General features: G+C 37.9%; 1 protein-coding gene across 1 annotated transcript in view; it reads left to right on the top strand.

Annotated features, from left to right (window-relative positions):
• STARD13 (StAR related lipid transfer domain containing 13) overlaps window positions 1-24,223 on the top strand; it is a 286,742-nt gene that overhangs the window by 75,925 nt on the left and 186,594 nt on the right. The window contains exon 4 of the mRNA XM_077781433.1: window positions 1,618-1,752. Within this exon, the coding sequence (XP_077637559.1) occupies window positions 1,618-1,752 (135 nt within the window). The remainder of the gene's footprint in view (window positions 1-1,617; window positions 1,753-24,223) is intronic.

Here is a 24,223-nt window from a genome sequence, read left to right on the forward strand (position 1 = left end):
TTTACAAAAGAAACCAAAATATGTGCTGGGTGAATAAATATTATGGGACCTATTGGGTGAGAGTAGAGAGTTTTGCAGTATTTTGGTGAGAAAATTCAAGCTGTTTTCTAAAACATAATAGCTTTTACATGAAGGCTAAGGGATGACTTGTTTTACAACTGTGTAAACCACAAATTGCTACTGGTCATTTTTTTGTTGGCAAATATTATGAGGAAGTAGCACTGATTGGATTCCTCAGTAGCTGATCTAGAGGAGATGTTAAAAATAATTGTCTACAATCAAATTATTTTCTGAAACACTCTCTCACCAATGCTATAAACACATGATTTAAGTGCAAATAACAGTACTGTCTAAATGTACTAACAACAAAAGAGCTAGTTTTGGAAAAACACATTCAATAGTTCCACTCCTGTAAAATATGTACCTTTCCTATGAAATAAAATCTTCCTAGCAGTATGGAAGCAGACATTTTGTAAATGAAACATCAGAGATAAATCACTCTTGCTGCAGTGTGTTTCCATGTTGTTTAATATATCTGCTCCATTACACTTAGTATCTTCTACTCAGTTTCACTACAGAAAAAGCAGGAAATCTTGTGAATGAGAATCCCATTTTTTTGTGCTTCAGTCTTTTATTATTTATGAATGGCAGGGAATTCCTGTTTGATTATAGTTTATTTAATAATTTAATTCTTTTGCATTAGTATATTGTCTTCAAACTTTTTGGGGGCTGCATACTAATTTTTTTGTCACCTTTTCAAAGCCTCCTCATTTTACACCCCTACAAAATGTATTAAATGAGAACTGGGCAGTTGCTGTTAAAAATCAGCAGCACATATGTCACTTTATAAAGGGGAAGAGCCTGAAAATGGGCTGATTAGAATAATTGTACCCAACAGCTTGGGATTGCTCTGCAGTGCACCCATGACCCTGCTTCTCTGATTGTCTGTGGTATGGATTCTGCTGGATTGCAACAATGTATTGCTTCTTGCTCACTCACACAGTTATTCCTTGGGCAAACCAGGATACATGAGGGAATGTTGTGCAGTTAGACTCATCCTGACACTGCATTCAGTGTGAGCCCAGAATTAGGACACCCACCTTTTAAAAAATGGTGTGGGAGTGGAACAATGAAATGAGAACTCTGCAGGTTTCAGGGAATAAGGAAAAATTTATTTGAAAAGTGCAGAATCTGTAATTTGAAAATGGGAATTTTCTGGGTCTCCGTTTAATATACAAAAATAAACATGAAATAAAGTTTAAAAATAATTTTAATAAAATCATTTCTCTTTCTACAAAATGATTCAGTTCCTTTAAGTTAAAGGAAGATGTACTGTTTTTGATTAGTTCTCCAGTTGTGTATACTGGATGTTAAGGAAGCTACTTTCCATAATGGCTGGATGTTTAGCTTAGCAAAGTGTAAAAATGATGCAGCAGGTGCTTTTAAGAAAAAAAAAAATTGAAACCAAATGTCTGCCTTACATCAGAGGAGAAAAATCCAGAGGAAAAGATAAAATCAGAGGAAAAAGATAAAATTCCAAAGTTTTTATCTTAGAGTTCACATTAAAAATATTTCTGACTTGTCTTTATTTATAGGCTTTTAAAAATTCTCTTACAGTGCCCTGCTCAAGTAGAGACAGGCCTTTATGGAGATTATCAAGAAAAAGGATCTTGGAAAAATAGAAGAGGAGACTACCAGTATCTAAATTGTTTACCTTACCGAATGTTGACTGGAGCACGGCCTAAATCTGACGTAAGTAGCCTCAAAATTTACTATGTATCATTAAAATTGTCTATGCATTTCTTCAAAATAATTTGTTCCACACATATCAAATGTTTGATTCATGCAAATATTGCACTGCATTGAGGAGTTTGGTTTGCAAAGCAGATACAGATAAAAGTTAAGTTGGACTTTAGTTAATGAGGCTCCAGGGCTGTGGGCTTCATCTAATCTGATTTTAGACCACTAATGAAAACTTCTGTATCTGAACTAGTCACTTGAATCCCCTTCATAGTCAATGGAAAGAAACAGGCAGTTCTAAAGCATAATTAATCTGTAGGTAAGATGTGATGGATTCCAGGCATCAGAGACATTACCACAGCTTTTTCTTCATGCCTTATTTTAGAAGTACTCTTTTAGGAATTTTAGCTTGGTGGTTAGCAATGCCCAATTCATGGTGAATTCAGCACAGCATTCTCTGCAAGCCTGAATGCTCAGCTCTGGAGTTTTGGTTAAATCCTATTTCTAACCAATAATAGAAATATTTACTCGGGGCTTTTTTTAAACAAGGTGATGGCTGTAGCCTGCAATCAAAGTCTGTCAAAATCCATCAGAAGGTTTTCTTAAAAGGCTCTGATTTACTTTCCCAATAGCTAAATGTAAGCTACTTTAGGATCAGTGTCTTCATTTGGAAATGTAAATGGTTTCTGTCTCCCTTTTTTTAAATTACTTGTGATCATCATACAACATAAAAAGTGGCTGCACTGGGTTGAATCAAAAGTACTTATAGCCCTGTATCCTTTCTTTGCCAGTGGCCAGTGTTGGATGTTCAGGAGAGAAGTGTAAGGACAGAGTAAATAGATAGTAAGCCATCTCAACTTCCTTTGAGGTATTTATCACACAGGTACATTGAAGACAGACACTGTATTGCTTTTTTATAATTAATAGTCCCTAAGAGTCTTTTTTTACTCTAGTTGGCCTTTTGCCATTTGTTCTTTTGATATTCAGTGTCTCGTAGCAATGATTTCCAAAGTTCAGTTGTGGAGTAGGTGATACAACACCTTTTTGTTATTGTAAATTTGTTACTGAATTATTATTTTGGCTGTAATTCTTGTACTGGCAAAAACTGAATCTCAGGCATCTTGTAGAGGATTATCTTTATTATTGGTTTACATGTTTCTGGTTATTTTGCAATCATTCAATATCATGAGGTCCTCTTGCAGCAATATGCAGTCAGTTTTTGTTTTTATTAACCTCTGTAGTTGACTATCATCAGAAAACTCTGTCCCTTTTTATTCCTCCATTTTCCAGTTCATTTGTGAGTGTACTGAAAACGTATCTGTGAGACTGCTAGGTAATATCCTCCACTCTAAAAGAAAATAATCAATGATTTTACACTTCTTTTTACATTTTTAGGTAGCAATGGAAATCCATTTTTATTTCTTGGCATCTTTTTTGTAGTTCCCCCTTCATAGCATAGTTTGAGTTTGATGGTCAAATTCATCAGAAGCTTTTTGAAATGGAAGTGTAGCAGTCAAATTGCCTGTATCTGCATGATCATTCAAAGAAGTTGGTCTCCAAAATCCCAGTTATTCTAACCCGTTATCCTGTGTTACTGTCCATGTGTTCTTAGGCATACTTTCTGGCAGTTTTCTGCCGCATGTATCAGTTCTACTAGCATCTCTTCCACAAATGACCTCAGAGGCATTTTCAGACATTGGCATCACATTTGCCATCCTCTTTTCCTCCTATCCCTAAGCCAATAGGTGTTAGTAGTATTTACACATTAAGCCAATATCTCAGCAGCTCTCTTTCCCCGAACAAGGTCCTTATTTTAAGTTATCTGTGCAATTTGGATTAAAGAAAAATCTATTACATTCAAGATATCTTGAATACTGTCATATTCATCTACCAAAGAATGATATGCATACCACCATAAAAATTCTCTATTTCATTAAATGAACCTACTCCTGTGCACTGAAAAGGAAATTTGAAGGTTGGCTTCACTCACTTGCTAATTGAAAACATTATTGTCTTCCCACTAGCTATTTCCTTTCCTTGGAGAATAGGTTTGCTATTTTCCATTTCTGCAAAAGCATGAACATTTGTTCTGATTTGTTCCTTATTCTAGTTGGAATAGATAACAGAATTAATTAAAAAGAAACTTGCCAACTTTATTTGTTTTTTACCTTGGCCAAATATTCAGGCATATAGAAGTATCACAGCTTAGCTGCCTTCCCACTAGTACTATGTAAATATTTTCAAAGTGGTGTTTCAGTAATACTGTTTGCCTAGTGATGTGTGGGAGAAAAGGCAGAGAAATTAAGTTTTGGGGTTTTTTTCCTTCTCTGAAGTCTGCTTTTTTTTTTTTTTTTTCTTTTTGTTGAAAATCAGGAAATACTAGCATGATAAAAAGCAGTTCTATGAATCCTCATAAGTACAGTCTGTGCATCGTACCAAACATTTTTGTATGCTGGACTAAGAGCAGGGTAATGCAGAAAGTGCAAATGTTTCTTAGGGCACCAGCAACTCTAGAAAAACTACTGAAGACAAGAATTTATTGAGAAATTAGTGATCTGCTTTTTAATTTACAATGCTTTAAATTAGGAATAAATGTTGAAACTGGTGTTTGCAAATGTCATTCAGGGGAGCTGGTAATTTTACTTCCTTCAAAGTGCTGCTTTTGGTGGTCTTTTTCATGCAAATTCAAATAATGTTATGTCTAGCTCCAAGCATGCAGTCTGCATTAGTCTGTCATATCTCTCCAATACGCAGATTTTCACTGCTTATTCCATATTTTTAAAAAAAGATATACTGAAGTTGCTTTTTTTATAGTAAATGGGGTGGGACCAAATGAAAAAAGGTCTAATTCCTTCTGTGTTACACCCAGGCTGCAGCTCTTTAACTCCCATGATCCAGATGCTATAATACATAACTTGGGAGTAACACTGAGGTAGATTAGACCTCTTGTATTTTGATGATCAAATTTTTCTTCTCTTTCAATTTTTTGTGAGTCAGAAGGTCCAGAAGAACTTATCTGTATCCACGCCCCAGGAGCTCATATACCGAAGGCATTTAAAGAAACAAATACTCCATAAATTATTGACATTAGCAAATATAACAGAGAGCAGTTCTAGAAATAGCAGGGATGCTTCAATTCAGGAATGATATGCAGAGATTAGTGAGCACACAGTTGTTCAATTCTCAATACAAGGCAGTGATGTTAGCTGCACATTTTTCACAGATACCAACTAGGGCAAAAACCTAAAAGGTACAATGATGGTCCTTTGGCAAACTTGTCACAGTAGGTATGCTGTTTTTATGCCTGTTTTTATGACTTGCACTTCTTATGATAATTTTGTGGAATAAAACAGCAAATCATGGGTTTAGGGCTGATGTCTCCTGTCCTTCCCCTGCCAAGGCTGCTTCACTGAAACTTTCTTTTTGAGGTTCTACAGGAAAAATGTACTTGGCAGGGAAGTCACATGCTTAGAAACAAACAGCAAAGTTTCACCTTACAATTGCTGGGATTTGTAAATCCATGTCTACATTATATAGCTTCCATTAATGGAGAGGAAATAGCCCATCTGCAGCAAGACATGCCTTGGCTTGAAGTAGTCAATAGAATGGAGGTCTCTTCTTGACATGCAACATGCCCCGAAAGTGCTGATGTTTCTTGGTCAAGTATTTGAAGAAGTGACTGCCCAGGGCATCAGTGCTTAGAGCTAGACAAACTAAATCCCTCCCAGGGCATATAAATTGCCATCTGGCATTTGATGGGCAGTGCCTGCCTCTATGCTCTGAGCAGAGAAAACTTCAATAGTCTAACTTAGAGGAGTCTACTGGACATTTGAAAAACCCATCAGTAAACACACACTAGCTCTTGCAGGTATCACAGTATGCTCCACACTATGCAATCTGGGAACGAGCGAGAAAATAAAACTTTATGTATTGGTAAAAAGATCCTTTATCTGTTTTAAGTTTGCATTTTGTTTTCTTTTTGAGTTGAGGAGTACAGTTTTGATTTCTTATGCTTTGATTTGACAAATGGCTTGAACATATTAAATAAACAGGGTTAAAATTAATTACTTTACAGTTTTGAGATGTGTTTTAGTCTGGATTCTCAGTCTGATTCACTGCTCAGACTGGTGCAAGAGAGAGTCAGAGTGGCTGGAGATGAGGCAGGGCAAACTGCTTCTTTCATTTAAACTGTTAGTGAACTATAGTTCATCTGTGCTAAGACACTTGATTCAGAAAATGAGGAACAAAACTGTCTTGTAATCTGCATGACTGAAGTGTTTATGATTCCTTTTAGGATTTTTTTTTTTCCTGATAAACACTAGTTGATGCTATAAATGGTGTTTCACAGTTTAGGTCAGAGGTTCCAAGGATGTCTGATATCTTCTGACATTGTTTAGAAATATAAAACTAATAAGGTAGTAATCTAAGGCTATTATCTCTCTGTAGTAAGTGTAATGCTTTTCTGACCCTCTGATCATGTTTAGAGCCAAGAAATTAAAAAATAAAAACAGCTGAAGCAAAGTCAGAATCGTGTTTCTGTGTGCTCCTTGTTCAATATTTCTGGTCTGTGACGACCAGGGATCAGAGATGATTCCATTAGTGAGCATGTGTGACAAGCCTTTTATCAGATAGCTGCCAACATCCATGGCAGAAAAGGTTATCATGTGACAATTCATAACAGTTTTTACTTTCACTAGCATTCTTTGGAATTTTGAGGATCTTAAGATATTTATAAGCCCTGAGCTGATCCTTCATTTCTCCACAAAATATGTAAGCAGTCTTAGTTTTACATCTGAGATTACAAGTGCCTAAACCTGACTCCAAAATAAGTTTCACTCACTGTCATTGCTGGATATAGTCATAAATGTATCAGTTCATGGTAGAATGTATAGCAACAGCTGCATCCATTATCTAGAAGGATGTGTTTTCCAAGGTGAATATTATGCATATCATGCTTTACTCTGACTTTGCCCCCCCCATTGACAAAATTGATAGTAAAGCCCCAAGAAGACTTGTGCAATATCTGAGCAAAGATTTCTTATGCCCATCTTGGTTCTGGGCTACTATGTATGACCCCCAAAGTGCAAGAAGATGAAGTAAGAAGCCTAGACCTGTATGATGAAGGCATGGCATTCGATGTTCTCTTTCCTCAAAGATGTAGTGTGTTTGAAGACACAATTATTTGGCCATGTTGGTGCTGAAGATTTTTGTATATACTTCAACTAAATGCATTTGTTAAAGTTACATTGCTCATGCAGAAGAGAAATTTTTGCAGAAATCAGGTTTTCACTGACTTTCTCAAAGTCTCAAAACTAACTGATTGGTTGCAACATAGTCAAGAGCAGAATCCCATATACAGTCTCTGGTTTTGCTTACCAGACCATCCTTCCTCATAAATAGTGCTAACTCCAGCATTCCTATTCTTGGAAAAACAAATTTCAAACTGTGTCCTTTAGTCATGTGAATTGCTTTCTTCTTTATCCTTAACGTTGCTATTAATTATGTCAGTAAAATAGCTCTCCAGTACAGATGCAGGTAGCTTGAAGCTCTGTCTTTGCAGAACCTTTTCTCTTGTGTTCAGTACTTAATCTCACCAGTGTCTCACTGGGACAGTGTTATGCTGAAGTAGTCAAGTCAGGTGACCCACCCCACTTCGAGTATATCCCCATATGGTGGGTTTCTGTCCCTCTGAACAGGATGGCTGCCTTCCTGTTCTTCCTCTGCCCTGCCTGCACAATGAGGACATTGAGACACCCTTCTTTCCCAGGAGCACTCTAGACTTGCAATCATTTCTGAGATTCAAGTGCTCCTGTAAGACAGAATCTTCTCTCCTTTAAGACTAACTAGCTTTTTGGTATTCATTGCCCAGGAAGAATTTATTGCCCAGGAAGAGCTTGTACTAACTCTAAAGAAAATCAATAGGGAGTAAAGGGTAGATGCCTCTTTTCCTCTCTGAGAGCTGTATATTCCAATATCTATAATACTTCAGGATTTCTCATCTGCTTTGTTTCCAGTGCACTTGACAGCGCTATGGACAGTGTGCTCCTAACAAAAGTAAGAACCCAGCATAGCTAATTTCTTTTCCTTTTTGTCCCTCATCCCAACAGTCAGCTCCTTCAGTGGGGAAATTACATGAAAGAAAAAAAACTTGTGGGTCAAGATAAAGGCACTTTAATAAAGCAAAAGAAAAGGTTTTGCATTCAGAAGCAAAAGAAAACAAAATATTTATTCTCTACTTCCCATTAGGAGCCAGTGTTCAGCCTAGGGAAGCAGGGGTTCAGCACATGTAATGGTTGGTTTGGAAGACAGATGTCATAAATACAAAGGCCCTTCCCTGCTCACTCCTTTTTTATCTTAGCTTTTATTGCTGAGTAGGCATCATATGGTACGGAATATCCCTTTGGCAAGCCTGGGTTAGCTGTCCCAGCTGTGTCCCCTCTGAAGATCTTGTCCACCCCCAGCCCACTGGCCTTTGAGAGTCAGCGGGTAAGGCTGGAGAGAGCCTTGGTGCTGTTCAAGGGCTGCTCAGCAGTAGCCAAAATACTGCCATGTTATCAACACCTTTCTAGCTACAAAGCACAGTCCTATTGAGGGCTAATTTTGGGGAAATTAACTCCATCTCAGCCAGACCAAATACAATTTATTTTTTTAGTTAATTGCGAAGCACCTTTTTTTTTTTTTTTTTTTTTTTTTTTTTTTTTTTTGACAAAAATGTTGCCGCCAGCTGAAGGTGGTAATCCTAATGTAGCTATGCAGCATTTAAATTTACTTTGAACTGCTATGGTTAAATCACTTGATCTATGAAAATATTTATTTAATTTCAAAGTACATTAATGGTATCCTTTTAAAACAGTACTTTGCATCAAATTCATTATTTTAATTTAGTTTTCATAAGGATTACCTGGAGGCTAGGGACATACTTTGTATATTTTATTTTTAAAATTCATTGAGCTATCTATGTAGGAAAGGAAAGAGCTGTCTTATTCATAAAATGCCACTGAAAAATAATTTTAAAACATTTAATTATTCTCTGATGGGTGTAGACAAGATAATTTATATGCATTTTTTTATATACAGTATAAAGTAAAATTGAGGTTTCCAAGTGATTTTGGAATAAAGTTCATTTAATGTAGTTCAAAAGGTATATGAAATTCAAATCTGTATTGGGAGGAGGTTAGAATTGCTTATTTTTATTGCTTGGCATTACATGGCTATTTATGTAGTTCAAACCGATAATGTCTGTTTATATTGCAAGAAAAGCTTTGAACAAAGGAGGAACCACAGGAGCAGTTGGAAAATAGAGGTCACCCACCTCCGCAAGGGCATCCAGCAGGTCCACCAGGGATGGCAGTAGCAGCAGAGCAGCTGGGCTTGGTGGTGATTTTGCCAAAACCCCATGAGCAGAGACTGCCAGCAAAATTTATTGAGTGAGCACTTTTCTCAGCCAGCCCAATCACTTTTTCATTATAACTGTCCCAAACTCACACAGTGAGATTTGCCTTCTAGATCCAGCTGTAGTGACAAAATAAGAGTTGCAGGCTGGCATTGATTAATTAGTATCTACATCCCAAACTAATCCTCTGTGTGCTACTTGACTTTTATAGACATATTTATCATATGTAAATTTAAATACTCTAGAATGAAATTTGTTGTTATGTTAATTTTCAGATCTTCTGACTGGATGATTTTGCAGAAACGCTTTAGTGTTTTATTTCTGATAACACTGTTTGCAGGAACACAAGTTCATTTCATAGTAGTACAGTCTTGCTAATAATAAACACTACATTTGCTGACTTAGTGATAGCACAGAGCCTCAGAAATGTATTGCTCTTCAAGACAAACTGAAATGTCCTGGCTCTTTGTCTGTAGATATGAGATTCAAGTTGTCAAAATAAGAATCTCTATGCATGCATAGCAAGAGGTGATTGGAAACCATACCAGTAAATTATATCAAGCCTACCCAAGTATAAGGAGAGAGAACTTCACTTCCATGCAGATAACTTTGTACTCAGTGAAGTGAAAAAGGGAAACAATTTCCCTCTCTTTTCTTTGATTTGCATGTTTTTTTGGGCTTATGCTTTTAGATGCAACACACAGTTTATGTAACTGAGTGACAGTACAATTTTCTACTGTGTTTTATAGCGGTCAGAGGAAAGAATAGATGATAGAGTGTGCCAGCTCCCATGGATGAGAATGGCAGGAATGTGCTGGGTTCAACCCTCTGAGGCTGTCTCTTGTATTTTTACTTGTGGGATTGGTTGAGCACAGTTTTCTTCAGGGAAGTACGTACAGGCATACCTTACCTGTCTGTCCATCTGGTCAGGAGTTTGCATTTTCTTTTTTCTGGCCCTGTGATATATTTGTTACAACAGGATGAAAAAAAAAAAAAAAAACCAAAGAGTGAGTATATTCTATGTCATCATTTTATCATAATGCCTCTTTTTGAGTTGCTATTACTCATTTTCTTCATCTTGGCTTCTGTGTTAGTACTTCTGTAATTTTTATTCAGGCAGGGTTTTCCCGGCAGTTTCACATGTTGATCAGACAGCACATGATTGAGACGGAGCCTTTGACTTTTATAATTGTTGTTCACAGCAAGAGCAAAGCAAAGAGATTCAAATATTACGAGAGATGTAGAATTAAAAATGTGTCCTGCCTGTGCTGACAAAGTGCTTCTGTGGCATTTCAGAGCTTGGGCAGAGTCAGACCCCTGGTCCCACTTAAGCAGTGGTGCAAAGGTCTCTCATAATACCAGCCTCTGTCTCTTTGTACTCTGGAGAGCCTGTAGGCTGCTCATGCTTGTTTCCCACGCTGAGGAAGAAGGAGCTTCCATGTATAACACACCAGAGACACAGGCTGGCACAATGCACAGGGAAAGCATTTTTTATGCAAATGAATGGAGCAATTTGTGCATCCCATCTCTTTAACAAAGATAATCCCTCTTAAGGTGCAACTTTTTCTTGTGCTTCTACTGGGAGGAGGCAGTTTTGCCCAACTGCCACCCCCTTTCCTGGAGTGCATGTAGCCCTTTGTGAAAGGATGTGCACTTACACAAGGAAAGTACAACTTAAAAAAAAATTATTTGAAGTTTTGTATCTTGCTACCACTCATAGGGCCTTTTTTTGTAAATTCCCAGAACTCAACACAGAATGATTTTGAGTTTAATTGTTAGATGGGGTTTGCTGATAACTCACTGTAGGAGAAAGTTCATATATTATCTGAAGCAGCCATGTGTCATAATGATGACCTTTAAATTGGTATGTCATGCATTGCATTAAAATTTACAGTAACTAATTATTAACAAAACCAAAGTGCCCAGAAATAAAAGTGTCTGGAGCTTCTTTAAAGCAAAATGTCCTAATAGAAATTTTCAGATTCACAACTCACTTGAGAACATTTTGGGTTTAGCCAGAAGGCTGCAAATTAGGCTGAATATTTCCAGAAGAGCTTTCATGTCTTTGATCTTGAGCTAAAAAATTGGAGTTTGCATCTCGGACTGTGAGTTTGCACTGAAACAGAGTTTGCACAGCCTCAGAGAGGAACTGCAGTCTGAGAGACCTCAAGAGGACTTTTAGGCTATTCCCCTTTGCCGCATCAGAACCACCTATACCTGTGTCACCCAGATGTAAGTTTCTCCAACATATTTTTTAAGACCCCTACTAACAGACTATAAAGTCTGTTCTAATAATACATTTCAGTACCCCATTGATCATTAGAAAGTTTTACTATGCTTTCATAGTGTAAAATATATTCTTGTGTTCATCACCAGTATGCAGAACATGCTATGTTCTTGTTCTTTGCCTTCTGCCTTCCCTCTGCAGGTCAATCTGGTTCATCTAACTTTTTCTTGTAGGTCCTGGTTTCTAGACCCCTTGTTTCATCTAGTGTCTCAACCTGCACACTAAATATGAATTTGAGTATGTTCAGAGCTAGTTACATGTCTCACAAGTTCATCTGGAAAAAACACCAAAAGGACTTTTAGCAGTTGAGGCCGTAGCAAAATCTGGGCTTTCTGTAATGCCCACAGGACTGGCAAGTTGCACAGACACTGACATGGATATTATCCTTCATGTTCACTATCATCTTCTCTACAATCATGGTTGCAAAAGTCACAGTTCCATTGATATTAGTGATATTAATTCCTGTAGCATGTTTTTCTTACTCCTTGAGTATCCTAAGAAATGTGTTTCATTTGTTTGTGTAAATTGACTAAAACTAATCCAAGGTTGTGCCTACACTAAGAAGGATCCCTGTACAGATAAACAGATAATTAATCAAAACACAGTTCCTGCCAGATTGGTTCTCAGGAGATTCGCAGCCTGATTCAGGTGAAAAGGGAATCTTATTCTCTTTGAAGTTCCTAGGCTGAATGTCTCCTCACTCCCTTGACTCACTCCAGCACAGTGGGAAGCTCTATTGATAGAAGGCACAATGGTACCCCAAGTACTCTGGAATATCACACAGGCAGAGGAGGGTGGATGTGGACAGAGTGACAGAGATGATGAGAGAATTGAAGCAGGAAGGCTGGCAGGACCTCAGCAGGTGGCACTCTTCCCTCTGGATCAGCGTGGGGAGGGAGCTGCTCCCAGCAGTGCAAGGCATCACTCTGCTGACACACCAGCTCAGGATGCAGTGCGAAATCCAAAGCCTTGACCTCTTTTGATCACTGGAGTTTTTTAATGGAGTCGTCCTTGATTCATGTATAAAAATAGTTTACTAAAGGTTCTTGAAATTTCAACTCAGATAATCTGCCTAATGAGCAGTCTATCTATAGTCATGACTCTGTAAATTATTCCTTGCTCCTTGCTCAGGCAGTGCAATTCTAACACAATTGTGCTTTGATGTCAGACATCACTGTCTTTCTAGACAGCAGTGGTCCTGGACTGTACAGTTGGAGCATTTTGAGATGCAAATCCTTGTATTCTTAAAGACTGTGTTCTGTATTGTCCTGCCTTTTCAGCCAGTCGGTCAATCTGTTTGCAGTGAATTTAGCGAGAGCTTAAACAACATAAACTCAAAGTATAACATGGTATGATTGTACCCTTACTTCTTAATGAACTCTTTAAACAGGGAACCTGATCTGAGTGTCTTTTTCACCCTAGCCCTATCCCTTGTAGCAATATAAAAAGAAGAAAAATAAATTTTGGCAATAAATGGTTATAATGAGTTTTAATCCCCAAGCTGTACCTGTATCGAAGCCTCAAGAATTTCCTGCCTGCTTTCTTTAAGTGTTGTTTTCTGACAGTATATCTGAAGTTTCATTTAAGTCTTTGTATCACAGTAGGAATTCAACCCAGGGTCAGGATTGTCTGATTCTTTGCTGACAGAGGCTTGCAGAGCTGTTGACTTTGCTTAATTAAGGATCCTCCCTTTGTTACAGTCTCTTCAGAAGTTTTGGGAAGTAGGTAGCTCTGTGTTGATTTATTGGCATTTCTCTCCTCAGGGTATATTTTTATTAAGACATATCAGAAGAAGGACTTTTTCTACTAATCACTGGGGTTTTTTTTGTATGCACCTCTTTGAGAGGGCTCCTTAAGACATCTAGCTTGACTATGCTTATGTTCTACTGGCTGGCCTGTTCTTTTACACTGAGAGAGCTGATTTTGATGCCTAACTGTCTAGCTGCGTACGCCTCTGTGATGTGGAGTTCTAGCTCCTGTGAACTGATTGAAATCCCATCAGCAAGAATAGCTTGTGCCTCTTGGGGAAACAAAAACATTTTTTGCTCCCCAGAGGCATGGCTGTCATACCTGTGGCTCCATTCCTCTTCACTGGCACTGTTGTCCTGCAATGCCATTCTCTTTGGATGTGGCAAATGAGAGTATGGTGGGTTTTGTTGACTGTCTAACACAAAGTACATTGGGACAGTGAATTTTTTCCCTGCTGTAGCTGCGTTGGAAGTTTGTGGCCAAGCTGCCTACCCAGTCACTGCCTATTGGACAAGACTGATCTTTAGTGGGGAGTCTTACAAAGGAGATTGCAAAAGAAGTAATTCAGCCTTTCTCACAGTGGCTGAGGGGATGGTGTCCAGGGAGTGTACATCCCTAGTTTGGGTGGGCTATCTGGAGAATGCTGTCAAAGGAAGTATACTTCTGCCTTATTCACAGCAGGTATGCACATGATATGATCTTTTTTGAGAAATATGTATCATATCTGTTAAATATCCATAATTCCCAGATCATTTGAGATACAGCCTATAGTGGTTGAAATACAAGATTAATTTTTTTCACCACATCAGAAGTTCATGAGGTTCAACAATAGAGATGAATTCCAAGACCATGAGGTTCAATAATAGAGATGAATTCCAAGACTTAATGCATAATCTCAGACTAAACTACAAACCTGCAGTGAAGACTAGAGTAGGTCCAGATTTCCCGGACAATAAAATCATGTGGGCCAATCTTGATATCAAACCACATTGATAGGAAGTGAATGTGCATGGTAGACATTCTTATATTAAACAAGCCTGTGGAAGTTTTTCCCTTTAAGAAATGTAATACTCTAGGATACTAAAATTTATGTTAAAAAGGTCCCCTCAAGCTCTTAAAGGAATTACTGATATCAGACATTCTCCAGCTCTAAAGATCAAGTTCATTATGGGGTAAACAAAAATTATGTGGGAAACCAAAATTATGTACCATATGGCACATCTGAAATACTCAGTAATTTGGAGAGATGGTTTGCTGAAAACAAATTTTACAGCATACCAAGCTGTAAATTTTCTATAGCTTTGAAAAATCACCATGAAAGAAATAAGAGGGCAAAGCACTGAAATGTGTACCCTTTCCCACTTCTTGAATAAAGATTTGAATGACTGTATTATTTTCATTGTCCATAAGCAGACATGAGACCTTTTCAACTATAAACCAGTGATGATTAGCATTTTATTGTAGAGACCTGTATATACGACTGAGTTCATTCCCAGTGTTTCCTGACAGGCATTTCTGTAATAATACATTTCATCTGATTCTGGAATGTTTGCATTCCCTGCTTGCTTTGTCAGGAGAAAGATAGCCACATGCAAAGAGGTGGATTGCAATATTTGTTTTCAGACCCAAGAAGGTCACTATCCTCATTCTACAGCTGGAAGGCAGAAGGTCAGAATGGAAGTGATTGCCCAGCTTCCTCCATGAGGTCTCTCACAGTACTGAAACGATCAGTCAGGTCTTTTCATCTTCAGTCCTGCACCATCAGTAACAAGATTGTCTTTCCTGATCTGCTACAAGAACAAGAGAGTTCTTGTGCACTCCCATCAACACTTTTTTGCTTCTTCCTACCTAACCCAGAATATGAAAAATACCATTATCTAGAATACTATTTGCTCCTTGAAACTTACAATACAATAAGGTACATCTTGAACATTGCTGTCTGAGGCATTCAGGGTACTTTAATACACATTAAAATGAGTGTAGTTGTACTTTATAGTGAGTCAGCATCCCAATAATATGGTTGACAGGCTCCCAGTTTATAACCTGTTCTGTCTGCAAAGGTTGCATTTGCAAAGCAAAGTCATCTGGATCTAAGAAGATCCCTCACTCAGCTGTAGGGTCTTAAGGATAACAGTTCCCCCAGTCTGAGTGACAGGTACACAGCTGTGGTAGGCATTTCAACACAGCTGATCCTGGGTCATGCTGATTTCCAGTGTGTATCATCTGGCAGTTCTTATTCATTGGAGCAGCAGGTCATCTCCTGGAACGGCCTGTTCGTTCTCTGTGGCTTTGGCTGGCATCTTTTTGGTTTTGCTTTTGGGGAAAAGAGAGTAGGGGGAGGGGGCAGTGTTTTGTTTTTATGGCTTGTTTTGTCATTTTCATTCTTTGGGGTCAAAAAAATGGAAAATGTAAGCATAAATGAGGCTGATGGGACCCACATATTTAGCTGCACAGATCAGCCATCTGCTTTGCATGCTCTACCATCACTCCTCGTTATGCACGTATTGTGGGAATATTTATTCTGTGAATGACTAGCTGTTTGCTCTTGATATGCTTCCATCTGCATATATATTTGTCAAACCACTCCCCTTAGGCATATGAAAGTTTGGCTTTCCCTTTCAGATGACTGTAATTATACAATTAGATTTGCCATATCGTCAGCAGCATGCTCAGCTCTCACATCCACTGCAGGATGTGCACATGTAGAAGATGGACTGGCAAAAACAATTGGCACAACTCCTTGGGTACGAAAAAGGCTGAGTTTTAGTGTGATAGCCAGTACAGTTGGAACTGTGTAGGAATTTTGGAAGCCTTAGAGGTAACAATATGGTAAAAAATAACTGGTGATGAGCCATAGACACATCTGGATATAAATAAGGGCAATGGATTGCTAGGAATTATGAAGTGGCCCTGTTGGATGGTATCTGCCCCATACTTGGCAGATTTGCCTTCATTGAAGCTCCCAGCGAGATATGAGGGCAGCTATGTGAGGAGAAGACCTCATATGGGTCTTCCTTCTGAGAGAAGCTAGAACAAGACTGAGTTGCAGTTAAGGGTGGGAAAGACAGGTTCTGATTCCAAACTATTTAAACTTTTCAGACTTGTGCAGTTCATGCACCATGCCTGCAGGAGAAGAAAAACAACCATAGTAAAGATGGCTTGGGATTTAGGGCTTTGTTTGCTTGCTATCTGCTGGTTTTGTTTTGTTTTTCCTGCAGCAAATGACTCAAAATTATTAAATTGTACCATTTTCTCACTAAGTCTGCTTTTGTTAAATTCTAACTGAATCCTAAGAGACAAGGCCAGATCCTCAGCAGTGTCTATCACATTTGCCATATGCTACCACTTTTCTAGACTAGCTTGAACTTCCAGAAATCATGTACTTTTGAAAATCAATTATTCTCCTTCTCATGGTAATCAACATGGTAGCCTTTTGTCTTCAATAAAATTTATCCCAGGAGCATGGATGTTTTAAGTGCTTGTCAGAGACCCAGCTGTCTCTGGGGAAATTATGTGTTCAGGCATATCTCACTCTAAATAATTTTTTAAATAAACACTTTGCTTTGTCTTGTGTATGAGTTATGACTGTAATGACTTCTGGTTCCAAGTTTCCTTTCTCAGCATTTCCTCCCCCCAGACTTCTCCTGATGATAATGCTGCTTAGTGTGGAAATGAGCCTGTGTATTTACGTGACATTTTGCCAATGTCCTGTTAGGCTGATTTTAATATTGAAAACTATTAATGCCCTGAATCTTATGTTGTAAAGATCAAAATTGACTCCTCAGCAAAGCATACAGTTTTCGGGATGAACATAGCCAGGCAGTGGGCACTGGGCTTTTGGGGCATGCACAGGTAAAGCATAAGGCATAGTGGTTTACTAGAGGCAGTTCAGTCCCTGAACGTCCTTCAGCACAATGAGCTCCAGCAGACTTTGGCACAAAATTGCAAGACCTTTAAAGAATGCAGAAAATCTACTGATGACTGTGGTGAAGGCATCTATTTTCTCTGTTTAGCCCTACATTATCCAAGGAACTCTCGATGAACTTTGCATATTGAAAGACAAAAGGTAAATCTGGGATTTTCATGCATAGTGGCTTTTATTGTGGAAGATTGTCTTTTTTTCTTGTTGTTTTTTTTTACCTCCCAAGAAGATTCTGGTGGTTTATTGGAATTGGTGGTTTATTTGTTCTGTTTGATTCATGGCTTTTGAGTGAGTATATTGATGATACACAACATCCAATATTAACTGCTCCTCTGAAGGTTCTCTTCAATTGTTTTGCAAATCATTGCTACATTATAGGCTCACTGTTGGGACCAATGATTTAAGACATGTATTTGTTACTTAAAATTACTTTGCACATAATGCACAAGCAGGCAAAATTGTTGCTACTTGAATATTTGAGAACAGTGTTGTCAATATTGTGTAAGAAGACACTGTACAAATGAAGGCTTTAATTCTAGTCCTGCAGATCCAGGTATACATTTATTCCCATGGAGCTTTGCAGGAGCCCTTCTGCAGGAATTTCTTCAAGGCCTCAGAGCACCATGCCCAGGGGAAAGTTCAGCAGCATTGCAAGCATGTAGACCTTAGGTTCCCAACTTTTAGATAATTGATTATTCACAGTACATTGATAATGTATTGTCTCTTGTTTCAGCTCTTCACTAAAATCTCTTTCTGGTCTATTGTATGTCTTCTTTATAATTTTTCTTGTTCCATGACTGTCCTCACACATTCTGCATCCTTACTTCTCCATTGCCAGCTTTGCTGACAGATCCAGGACTGAGAGTGAGGTTGAAAACTGGACTTTATTTGGCTAACATCACCCAGAGCCACTGGGGTGTCTCTGCACCCTGTTGTCATGTGATTATGATATAGGAATATATAACACAGGCATCCAACATTGCTTCATAAGGATCTGTATGGATCTGATCTCTGTACTTCACCTGTGGCATGGTCATGAGTCACCACTCAGGTCCCTCATCCCTCAGAAAACTTAGAATAGGACTACTTCACATTTTTACTCCAGTACAAATGATTTCATATATATAGAGTCAGTTTATTCACCATGGAAGATAATTTATTTCTGTTTAGTTAATGTGCTGCTTCAGAGAAATTAGAAATAATTGCAGAATAATCATAAAGAACTTGCTGTCAGATGAAAAAGCTAATTTGTATGAAAATCAAGGGCAAAAATATTGTTTAAGTAGGCTGTATTTTCTTTGGATACATGTACCTTAGCATAAGAATTTCATTTATAACACTTGATATAAATAGTGTGATAACACTTCACAGAACCTCTACTTATCAGGGGAATTCCAACTTCTTACAGAAACTGAAGCATGCTGGTTGTCATGCCATCCTTGTAAATATTTTATGTTGGCTTAAGACTCAAGGGCAGATGTCTATTTTTACTTAGTGTTTGTAAAGAATTAAGAACCTAAAAAGCTTTTGGTATAAAGCATTTAGCAGTAGCAAAGCCAGTTCAAAGCTGTCTCCAGAAACAGAAATTGCAGAGCACCTTTTTTGTTTGTTTTTATATTATACTTAATGTTTGCTGTACTTCTCTGGCAAACATGTCTGTAATAAATAGTTGTTCCAAATAACAACATACATTCAACAAAGTAGCTTGGAAATCAGCCTTCCTTTTCCCTGAAAGCAACTGCTTTGCATTGACATCTTCAGTAGTAACTTGCTATTTGCACTCCTTTATTTTTTTTTCCTTTCTCTTTTCAGCTGCAGGCTAGTATTTCCTGCCTGCCAAAATAATGAAATTCATAGACTGGCAGAGACAGTGCATCTTGTATTGTCTGGTGTCCCAACAAAATTTCCTGGCTATCTACTGGTTTCTCAAATAAATTATGTAAAACTTCTATTTGGGTCATAATCTGAAGTTCTTAAAACCACAAAAAATGTGTCATGTGCTCATGATTAAAGTGAGAAAGTTTAAGAGCTAAAGACTATTACTGTGCAGATTAGCAGTGTAAATGTTGAGCTGCCTGAGCCATATGGCCTGGCTTCTCAGCTGCATTTGTGTGTTTGCACACAAGGCAGAGAGATTCATTCAGACACATTTACCCAGCATTAATATTGATTTTGAAATTCAGATTTTAATAATTTCATGCTCTTTCTGTATCCCTGGCAGGCTCTCAAAGCCAGGCACATTACCAGTGTGCATGGCCATTCCTACTTGTCAGCTTCTGCCTGTGTGAGCTCTGGGCTTGACTCAGTGCTGCTTCGAGAGGCCAGTGTGTGACTTCAGTACTAATTAAGTTTGAATACAGAGCTATGTTTGAGAGCCAAAGGAAGTGCAGGAAGGAAGCTGAGTGTCAGTGAGTCATGTCAGATGAATGCATGGCAAGCAGTTATTGATAACATACAGCCAAACCACAGTGTTGATTTTGGAAGATTTGGCATGGGAACTAAAAGCAGCATCCTGACCTCAGCAGCGATTTGTTAGTATTTAGATTTCCAATAATGTTGTTTTGGTTTATTTGGAAGAATTGTTTCTTTTCAGATTCTCTGTCTTTATTTATCCCACAGTTCTTGCTAGAATAAGGACCCTCAGGGACTGGAAAGGTTTAATCTGTGTGAACAAGGCCTCAGCATTTTTCTGTGTGAAGGAAAAATGTCTCTTTAGTGGCAGGCACCCTGCCTTGTAATTTCCGTTGTGTGAGCTTGGACATCTGTGTGATTACCCTCTGGGAACACTTGCAGCTTGACACACATGCATCTAGTCTAGCTATTTTTAATCATTGCTTTTCAAGTATCTGTAGTGAGTTTGATGACATGAATGGGAATAGTGTTTTCCAAATTTGAGTCTTTTGGTATTTTCTTTTTGTAGTTCCTCAATCCCACTAAAATCTCAAAGTATCATAAAGGTCAATCACTTCCAACTGTCCAGGAAACTTAATTTCTTGAAAATATTACAGTCCCCACAGAACTTGAATGTAAAGTCGCATTTGAAGAAATAAGAAACATCAAATTTCCATTTAAAGTGTAGCCATAGTTATTTAAGAACATGACCTACTGGGAACTAGGTAGTCTTTGGGCTTTTTAAAAGTTATTTTCAAATTAAAATATGATGTTTTTGTTTATCTTTTTGGCTTAATTTATAGGAAAGATGATAGTTCGGAATCAGCAACAATTACTATAATAATGGTTCATTTTGCTGGAGAGTTTTTTCATTTTACTCCTTGGGACAAAACTGATCCCAGGTAACACTCATTTCTTTATTTATCCCATTCTATCACAGCTTTACTGTTTCCTATCTTGCAAGAAAAACTTCTGTACCACATCTGCCATTGTCAGTGTGTGAAGTAGTTGTAAAACAAGACCTGAAGAGTAATGATCCATTTCAGGTCTCAGCTTTCTAACTTACTCTTATTTTAATCAGTAAAAGACACTTGAAAAAGCACAGCACAGTATTCAGATTCATGAAACAATATTTTAAGTGAGGTTACAGAAGTAAAATTTGATTATATAAATCTAATTGTACTGATCAAATAATGAAGAATACCTCGTATTACAAGTTATAAACTGGTTATTTGAAGGTTAATAAAGCAAGAGATAAAAAAAAAAGGCTTTAAAGAATTCCTGTAAGTTATAGTCTATATTTCATTTCCTTGGCCACAGTGTAGGATCAGGTGGATCTATATCACTTCTGAGAGATGTTTGTATGCTCTCTTCTTGAAGACATCTCATGACAGAGACCCCACAATCTCACCCTGCAACCATTGTTTGGCTATGTTTTAACATTAAAAATTACATTCTTGAAAGTACAATCTTGAAGTTTCTTGCACATTAAAATAATTTCCTCTTGTCCTTCTCAGCTGTGGAAAAAAGATTGTTTCTTTTCTCATTATAACATACATTTGGAAATTACTCTCAGGTTGCAGCCCACTCTTCTAGATTAATAGTCCTACTTCACCTAGTTTTCCTTTACAATCAACATTTTCTATACCCATGATATTTTTTTGTTTCTTGTCTCTGGTCTATGCTCTTTTTGACATGAATTGCCTAAAACTGAATTCTTCAGATAAATGCAGTTCAGTAGGAAGCACACTAAAGTTCATGGAGCTCTATCTGGCACAGGAGACTCTTAACTCACAAAAGTAACCCCTCTGGATTCAGCAGAGACGCTGAACTAAATGCTTCTTTGTGAGAAAGGAGTGCAGTCCTGCCACTCAGATGTACCAAACTTTACTGCAGGGATCATTTTTCTCATCTATCACTTCAGTTGTATTTTTTCATTCCCCAAGCCATGCCTCTGTCTTTTGCTCTATTAAAGGTAAGGTCTTTATTTTCACTTGCAAATTCCTTAATAACCTGTTCCTTTCTTATCATGTACACATCTTGGCATACTCACTCGCCTTCCATCTCTCCATTCCCCAATACCAAATTCCTAGACTTAAAAGTTCCTTTCTGATCTCTCTCAGTTGGGGCCTTACACTTTAGGAAAATTCTTTGCAAACAGACAGGGCACAGCAACAACCTTCCTTTTAAAACCTACTTAAAACTCTGTTTCTGCAAACCTAGGTGGGAGCTGGGCCACTTGTACACAACCCAGCACAGCTGTGGTGCTTCTTTTTTCTCTCTGGTCTGCAGGCATGTTGCCTCATCTCTCCTTTACACTTATGCAGAAAGCTTTTTGGAATATAGGTCATGTTTTATGTGTCAAATGAGAAGTACTTCACACAATAGATTGGTCTAGAGTTAACATGATAATCCTGAAAACAATGCTGGTAAATGTGCTAGAGAGATATGGCTCTATGCAGATCCTATTGCTCCTTGCACAAGGAGCCAAGTATTTCCAAGAGAACTCTTATATCTTCACATATGTTTTTCCAACCAATAGAATTATGCTTTAATGGTATTTCCACAAGAGAGCAAGGTGAGCCAAGGACTGGTCATTACAGAGGCTTTTCCATGTAATTGAGTGGTTCAAGAAAACATTATGAAATATTATCTTGGCAAAGGATGTAAATGTGAAGAACAGCTGGTAATCCCATGAAGATCCTGCTCATCTATAAATTAATACATGCCACTGGGGATACTGACAATTTGTCTTGGAAGTGAAATGGTTGAGAAGAGATTTTGGCACTCAATCAGCAAAAGATATGACACTCATAAAAACAGAACTATGTTTATGGCACAGTTAATTGGTTTTGGATGTATTTATAAGAAATCAAGCATCTATTTCTGATATCTATGTGTATGTGAAAAATTAAATTTCATTCCATCGGGAAAGAGTCAAAACTTCCTTTGTTAACTTTTCAGAAGAGCATGGCTTCTACGAAAAGAGCTCAATAAATTGTATTTGCTATTTTGAGGGCCTCTTGATTGAACCAATGGTTTTCTTACAGCCCTCCTCCTCCACTGCTTCAGTTTTACAGCATAATGAAAACAAGATGTAGCAAACTGTAAGTGAGGTAGGATCAGAAGAAGAGTTTAGAGGGGTAACAACTGAAGACATTGCTTAACTGTTACATAACTGGAAGGAAGACCAGAAGACATAAGTGCTTCTGATTTATCCATGCCTGTGTAGATACGCACATAGATGTAAAGAAAGAATGGTTGTTAAATACGCCCTGGTGGCATAAATATGTATGTGGATAAATAGGAAAGATAACCAGGCATCCAGAAAATTAAGTTTGCTTTACGTAGTTACATTTAATGTAGATTTGTTGGCAGTAGACTGTCAACTTTGCTATGTGTGTATGGGAGGATTGATACTACCTGTTTTATTGTTATATGGTGCACAATACCTCTGTGCATCCTTTTATCCAGGGTCTCCCAAACAGAAACAAGGTAATTTTATGTATGTACTTGTGAATCCGTTCAAATTAATACCCCATCTCTGTATTCCCTGCCTCACTTCTTCCTAGAGTATGTACTCTTCCACAGAGAAGCCTTCTCCACCTATTTGATGCAGATCCCATCATTTAAGCTTAGGAAACCTACTTTTATCACCAAAGTAAGAGTTCAGTGCTCTCACTCTTGTTTTTATACAGCACTATCTCAATCAAAGAGTTTTTGTCTTTATATTTTGTATCTCACCTGTCTTCAGGTCTGCACTTTTTCATTACCTCTTCTCCCAGGTGACAAATGACAGGATAAGAAAGAGTTCCAAGTTCTACCAGAGGAGGCTTAGATTAGGTATTAGGAAAAATATTTTCACATAAGGGGTTAGAGAGCATTGTAACAGACTGCCTAGGGAAGTGATTAAGTCACTATTCCTGGAAGTATTCCAAAAAATGTGTGGATATGGCACTTGAGGACATAGTTTGATGGTTAACATGGTGGTGGTACAGGGTTAACAGTTGGAGTTGATGATCTTAAAGATATTTTCCAACCTTAGTGATTCTATGATATGCATTATGTTCTTTCTGTTAATGATGGTTAGCTGATTTTTGATTTATTTTGTCTTATTTTTATTACAAGAAAATCAGGCATCTGCTCACTGTCTTCTCTATGCTGAGTTTTGCACATTTAATTTTTTGCATTATTTTTATGTTCGATCCTTTTTCATATAAAAGCACCTTTTTATTGAGTGAGTTGTACAAATATACCTCAAATGTTTGGGGTTTGTACCTGGGAAAGAAAAGGAGCACCAAAGGAAGCACTAAAATGGTCTTCTAAGTGGTTATTTTCTTCCTACTCCAGATTCCAGGCTATGACTCTAGACACAGGCTGAATAGTGATACAGATTGTGACTGTTTTCTTTGTGGTCAAAGGCAAAACTGCTTCTGATTGCAGACCTGCATCCCAGTTTCCATCCTATAGCCTCAGGAAAAAGGGAGAGCATAGCCTTTATTGTACTCTTCCTTCCGTTGAATATCTGGTGGCATTTCCAATAAAGCCAATCCATTCTGTACCTGAGAGGAATATCATCTATCCCTGCATCTGCTATTCAGTTCAAATAGCCTGGGGGATTTCAAGAGTTATGAATCATTCTGTGAAAGCCTTCCTGAGGTCTTTTGATACAAGATCCCAGAACAAATTGATAAGCTGCATCTGCCTTCTCTGACCTATGTAGTGATGCTGATGGATAAGA

Source organism: Lonchura striata, chromosome 2 (assembly GCF_046129695.1).
Source record: "Lonchura striata isolate bLonStr1 chromosome 2, bLonStr1.mat, whole genome shotgun sequence".
Lineage (NCBI taxonomy): Eukaryota > Metazoa > Chordata > Aves > Passeriformes > Estrildidae > Lonchura > Lonchura striata.